The sequence below is a fragment of the Otolemur garnettii genome, unplaced genomic scaffold, assembly GCF_000181295.1.
Source record: "Otolemur garnettii isolate 467f Iridium unplaced genomic scaffold, OtoGar3 scaffold00091, whole genome shotgun sequence".
NCBI classification, from domain to species: Eukaryota; Metazoa; Chordata; class Mammalia; order Primates; family Galagidae; genus Otolemur; species Otolemur garnettii.
Genome location: NW_003852486.1, coordinates 956,420 through 963,268, shown reverse-complemented (window position 1 = coordinate 963,268; position 6,849 = coordinate 956,420). Strand labels below are relative to the sequence as shown.

At 48.4% G+C, this 6,849-nt stretch overlaps 1 protein-coding gene across 1 annotated transcript; it reads right to left on the bottom strand.

The window, feature by feature from the left end:
- Positions 1–2,974: 2,974 nt before the first annotated feature.
- SLAMF9 (SLAM family member 9) lies at positions 2,975–5,436 on the bottom strand. The gene is given in 6 exon segments (XM_023516462.1): positions 2,975–3,268; positions 3,647–3,919; positions 4,640–4,827; positions 4,829–4,941; positions 4,943–4,983; positions 5,391–5,436. Coding segments are annotated over 6 exon segments (867 nt in total). The 3' UTR covers positions 2,975–3,062.
- Between the last annotated feature and the right edge of the window lie 1,413 nt (positions 5,437–6,849).

Genomic DNA, 6,849 nt, shown 5'->3' with positions numbered 1-6,849 from the left:
ACAGCTGGCTCACATTCTTCCTCTTGCTCTTGAACATTAAAACTCCAGGCTCTCTGGGCTTGGACTGAAGTTACACCAGCAGCCTTCCTGGTAGGGAGGTAATTTGGACTTGGACTGAGCATTCTAGGGCCTCCAGCTTGCAGACAGCCTGTGGTAGAATTTAGTCTTCATAATCATGTAAGCCAGCCCCCAGTAGGTCTCCTTTCATATATCTATATCATATCTATCTACATCTATATCTATCCTACCATTTCTGTCTCTCTGGAGAGTCCTGATCAGCAGGACCAGTGAAGGAAGGATCATAGCTGCTCCCTAGCATTGCACACAGGCAATGGTGTGACTTCAGAGAAGGTGTCTACCTAGCATGGCTAGGCACAGGTCTTCCCATTCAGCAAAATTTCTCATTGTCCATAGATGAGAAGATAATTACTTGACACCGAATGAGACCTGAATATATGAACACAGGAAACACAAGAAATTTTAGTAGTGACGCATTTCATGTGTTAAAACTGCTTGTACCAATTAACTGCCACGTGGTTATCCTATATTCTAGAATCGAAAGGGGAGGGCTTTATGGATTTTTCCATAGTAATATATTAATATATAAATGCTCTTAATTGGGATTATGTTAAATAAATTATATCTGAGTTGAAAAGAATAGAAAGAAAGAATATGTTTCCAGGGATTCTGTTGACCGTGAGCATTGGTCCCATTGCCAAATCAGAAAAGGATGGTTTCTCATATATTGTCATTTAACTTTTTCTTTGTCTGTCTTCTGTCCCAAAGAGACAGTAAGCACCACAAGGGCTTGGACCTCGTTCCTTGAATTCCCCCCATGGTAGAGCACCTGCCTGCCTCTCCAACTTGGTTTGTCTTGTCACAGTGTGTGTGACCTTGCTCTTTTACATATCACCATCTTAGCACTTAGCTTCTGCCTGGTTGGAAGGCTCTGTTCTCCTTTCCCTAGACCTACTGATCACAGGTCAAATTTCTATTGACTGCTCCCTCCAGGACACCTCCCTGGTTTCTCCCACCATGCCCTCATTTTCACCTTAACCCATGTGGCACTTTGTAATTGTAGCTTTACACACTCCACAAAGAGTTTCTTGAGGGCAGAGGCATCTTTTCTGCTTCTTCAGTGCTTGCCAAATTCCTCACACTTAGTGTGTGCTGAAACATTACCCTCATTCCCAAGTTTGCTCTCACCTGTTTCAAGTGTGAGACAACTCTGCAAACTATAAAGTACTACCCAGTGATTATCTTCCTGCCCTCTGGGGGAGCAAGAGGCCTGCGCCTCTCTGAGTTTATATTCAACTTTCTTTAGGGTCTCACCCTTCCTCTTTCAGGTGTTCCGGGCTGTTCTGAGGCTTTTTTCTGTTCTGAAATTGGGTGTGAGAAGAAGGGACTTTGCCAATTCTCAAGGAAATCCCTGGGCCAGCCATACGCTATCCATGCCTTCATCCAGTGCCTGGATACAAACTCTGAAATGCATGAGATGAGCTGCCCCTATGGGTGTGAGATGGAGCCAGCTAGTCTTATCCAGCCTCCAGCCCTACAATGGAAAAGTATGAAAGAAGGCAGAGGAATTTGGGGCTGTAGGAGTTTTGGAGACAGGATTGCTCCAGAACCCAGGGAAGCACAGGAAAGAAAACTCAGGCCAGAGACTGCCTTCCATAGGGACAAGGGCTCAGGCCCTCAGTAGGAGGGATCAGTTTGCCATCCCTGGGAGCTCTTGGAGACTAATTTCCCAGCTTCACTATCTTCTTCCCAAGCTCCAGTGGGCTACCTCTCCTGCATAAAAGCCTAGGAAGGCCCTGACTCCTGCCTCCTGATCCTACCCCATGCTGCTCTTAGGGCCCTCCTCCTGGGCCCTCCTGGGCCATCCCACATGTCCTATTTTGCCAAAAGCAAGGCGCCTTTGGTCTCCTTTGTGCCCCAATGCATTCCACTGACTCCTTGACAGATTCTATGTTCCTTTTTTGAAAGACAATTTGGAGATCACCATCCTTCCCCTTAAAGACAGAGGAGAAGGAGAGATCCAGTATAGTAACAGGCATGCCTCTTGACATATGTACCCTCCTGCCCCGTGCTGCTCTCAGGGCCCTCCTCTTGGGTCCTCCTATGCCATCCCTATGTGCATTCTTATGAAAAGGGACTGTGGCTGAAGGAAAATTTGGTGAACACATAGTCCCAAGCCAGAGGCAAGTGGAGGCATGACCCAGAGCTCTCCCCACCACAGCTCCCATCACTCCCTCCAATTCACTCCTTGCCTACACCTGGCCTGTCAGGTGGACAGCCTCACATTTTCTTTTCAGCTTCCATTCCCCAACCCATGCCAGTTGCATATGTAACATCTACAAGATCCAATTCAGAAGAATTATGGACACTTGGACAGTGGCACATCAGGCCTAGGGGAGGAATTCAGACCAATCACTGGTTTAGGGAAAGAGAAAGAACATAAATTTGAGGGTCTTTTCAACGGAGCATGGGCATTAACCCAAGACTAGATGCCAGAGAGAAGGCCTGAGACATGGAACTCTATAGGGAAGGGACAAAGGGGACAGTAATACCAACCGCAAGCAGAAATCAAGAGTTCAATATCTCAGCTGTTGATCTGGCACCAAAGGCCCAGAAGTACTATCATTAGGGAGAAGACTGAGAAGGCTCCAGGCCACGTCCTGCTTACCTTCCTGCAGGACAGCTTGTGTGCGGGTCGGTTAAGTAACCAGGAGAGTGATGGAGAAGGAGCAGAAGAATCCCAGCAGGAACAGGATTACTTTTACACAGAATTTGAAGTGCTTGAAGTTCTCCCATTTAGGAGTCACAAATTCAGCAGGGTTAAAAAGGAATCTGTCATTTTTCTTATTAAAAGTGTAAGCACAGCTCCGCAGAGAGGCGGTCACTTAACTTGACTTTATTGCCAGATTGTTTTTCCTCAGGAAGCTCTTTGCATACTCACCAGAGTCCCTCTCCCCCAACCATGGAGGAGAGCCAGGAAGGATCCACTGGGGTCTGAGATGAGCCAAGGCCCAGGACTTGACTCAGGGGTCCCCAAGGAGCAGTCAGACAGGGCTGGGGCCAGGCTGCCCCTTCTTCCTTAGTTTCATTCTGTTTCTCCTGAGTTTCTTCTTTCTTGACATTTTGTGTCTTATTGGGACTCGGGCGACCCAGAGCCCCACAGCCAGGATTACCAAGAGTGAGAGGAAGAGCAAGCCCTTGGCCAGGAGGCAGAAGGCTGTTGAGGGCTTCTCAGAAGGATATTCGGGATCTGGGATGAAAGAAGGGAGGGAAAGGGGACTCAGCAGAGGGAGACGTGGAGTCAGGTTGGGGGCAGACTCCCGCCCCAGATTCCACTGAGGGGTCTCAAGTTCACAATCAGCTCATGTCCCTTTGCAAGTGCGTCTGCATATATATTCAGTGCACAGAAGCTCAGGAACCGAGATCTCGGGAGAATTCTCAACTCGAGTGAGAGAAGAGAAGAGACCTTCGGGAGTGGGGGCACTAGGAAAAGAGACAGTTGCCTCCCCAATGCAGGTGTCAAGCCTCCATGGGGGCAGTTAGGTTCTGGGTTTCATGTCTTTTCTCAGGAAGAGCTGGGAACACAGGTCTTGTGTGAGCTCAGGACCTTTCTCTGGGGTCCTGGTACCTGCACAGAAGGACCCAGCACGGGTGAGGCGAGAACTGATGCTGCTGACGGGGTTGCTGGCCCGGCAGGTGTAGGAGAGGGCACTGTCCCCAGGCCTCCAGGATGTGCTGAGGACAGGGCCTTCATGAACTGTGCCAGCATTGTCCCCCCAGGGGAGCCAGCTGTAGGTAACATCCATGCCTGCCTTCTCCACAGAGCACGTCAGGGACACATTACAGGCACGTTCTGCAGAGATCTTAAAGCTCACGGCAATTTGGGGCTCCGACAGCCTTCCTAGGTGAGGGGAAAACACGAAGACCCTGTAAACGTCAGGAATCAGTTCTACTTTCCTAAGCTCCCCACCCCTGGGGTGCTGGTGCTGCCCTCTGACAGCCCAAATAAGCAAAAAAAAAAAAACAAAACCAGCCCCTATAGCTCCTGTGGCTCCAGAGTCCCCAGGGTGCTTGCTAAGGTAGACAGAGCTGCCTTTGCCATTTTCTGCCTCCCCTTTATACCCTCTTCCCTCTCTCTTTTGTACCCTACCTCCCTCCGAACTCTATTCTGGCTCCTTGATACCCCCAAAATATTATCATCCCTCCCAGAGACATTTGTATTATAATCAGTGTCTCTTCAAGATTCAAGGTAGAGTCAATGTGACAGGCACACAGATGAAATTTGGGTTCAAATAGAGAAGATACTGATTAGCACCCCTCAAATCACTCAGGGAGATAAGAGGCTCAGGAATGGAGCTGGCGTTCATGCCCAAAATGCACAGTCTCTCTGGAGGGTCTGTGCATGAAGCCCCCTGTGGGAACAGCCTCGGTGACCAGCGCCTCCTGCGCCAGGTGCCTTCACCTGAGGCTGCAGCTCGGAGACTGGGGTTGGACAACCTAAAGGCGGCCTGCCCTCTAGTCCCAGCTCCTGAAACCACAACCACGAGTCCTGAGACACCTGCTCTATGGTGTAGGAGGCTCAAGAGAGCCAAAAAAAGCAGCACTGTGGGCCTAAACTCACGGTAAACTCGTAGATTGAAGAGCTGCAAGTCAGAGATCTGGGACGTGCTCAGGTTGACTTGTGCTTGGTAAAGCCCCGAGTCCACCCAGCTCAGATTGCTGATGTGCAAGGAGAAGCTGGGCTCCAGGAAGCTCACCCGGCCCTGGTAGTGTGGGTCAGTCACCGTGATGGCAGCAGGATGCCCCTCTCCCTGGCACCACAGTTGCAAGCCTCTTGTGGGAGGACCAGATGATGTCCGCGACCTCCTCCTCAGGTGGAATTTCCAGGGGGAGATAAATGGACTCCTGAAGGACCGCAACCACTTTCTTGAGATCCTCACCATCCCCAGAGTCCCCTTTGGCTGCAGATATGGGAAGAAAGGAAATGGAACAGCCTGGTGGTGTCTCTGGGCTGCTGAGCCCAGGAGTGGGGCTGTAGCTCAGCCTTACACAAGCAGCTGCTATGGCCCACACACTGACTCCCGTTTCCCAGCTGCCTCGTCCCTGCACCGGAGTTGAGTACTTACCAGCATTTGGCACCCATCTGTCCCTTCACCTACCCAACTTTACCTTCTCCTTTGCCATCCTGGGGCTGGTTTCCTTCCTTATCCTCAGGTGTCCTCATCTCTCCCTCCTGCCCTGAAACCATATCCTATTTCTTATTACTCCTGAAGATCTGACATATTTGTCCCCAAAGGAAGGGTCTCAGGAGCCCTGCCTAGCAGAGCAGGAGAGCAGAGAGGGAAGAAGACAGGCATGAGTGGCAATCTCACCCTCCTGGAGCAGCAGGAGAAAGAACAGGCAGGGGAGAGCCACCATGTCAGCAGCTCTGGCCCCAGGAGACTCGACTTGGTGGGCCCCAGGGCTGTGAAGAAGATCAGGTTATGAGACTCCTAGGGACAGTGCCAGCCCCAAGGAACTGAGGAGAGGGAAATGAGTCTGCCCCTAACCAGCAGCCCTCTAACTTCCTCCACCCTCGCTCAGCCCCTCCCTGTCCATCAGGGAAAGAGTTCTCTCTTGGATTCTGACAGCTACTGACTCATGTAGCTCAACCACCAAACTCAGCCCAAGTTCCCCTTCATAAATGAAGCCTTCTCAGATGCACTGGCCTCTAAATGCCCAGACCTCTGCACCTACCACACACCCTAAATTCTTAGAATACTCCCTAACCTGTCGTTGGCTCCCAGCATAGTCTGCCCCAACTTCCAGTTCCTCTGTTGCTGTGATCACTCCGTCTTATAAATATCCTGTTACCCTCAGATAGATGCCATCTTCCATTTCCTCTGCATCTCCCACCGTTGTCACCCCCATACTAAACACGTCAGCACTCAGTTGATGTCTTTAGAATGAATGACTGAATGAAGTCTTTCTATTTAAGGTAAGTTATGTTCCCATTTGAGAGACTATTCACAAGGGAGTCAATTTTTATCCTCTTTACAAAAAGCAGTTTGCATAGGAGAGTTGATCCAGGTTGTTAATATGAAAAAAAGTTAAATTATTCCAGAAGAATATGATGTTGATCAAAACTATAACAAATCAGATTCGAGAGGAGACTGCAGAGGATCAGGGTTAGGAAAAAACTTCCCAGCACTCAGAGCTTCCAGGAAGCGATGAGTCTCCTTGGGAGGTAGTTTCTCTACCTTGGTAGTCAAGCTAAGTCTGGATACTCACTTGCTTGCATTGTCTGCGGGATCTCTGATGTCTGCAGACTGGACAAACTTTAAGTTTTTTCTAATAATCATTTCTATGAGTCTGTACTGTGAACGAGGAAGTAAGAGTGGTATTTCAAGGCCAGGGTATGACGGAGGCAGACTTGAGTTTCAGTCACATGTCAACATTTCACATCTGTAGATGAGCGAATCTAGAGCTCAATTAAACATCTCTGGTGCAGCTTCTGTGGTCCACACACTGTCCTTAGTGTTGGGGAGGTAGCATTGACCAGGAATTGTATTTTTATTTATTTGTTTTTTATTTGTTAATTGTTTTTTTTGAAATATTAAGCAATAATAATGCAAAGAAAGTAACAGTCACATTGTGAAATAAGAGTATGTCTATTATAGAATGCTTTGACTCTGAGGTTCAGTATGGAGTCATCAGTTAACTTCTTCTTATATTTTTTTCCAAAGTCTCAAAAAATAGACAAATAATATTTATAAATAAAATTAAAAGATAATTTCAAAAAACAGATCATGCCAAATCTTATAGACAATAGCAAAAGAAGAAATACTTCAA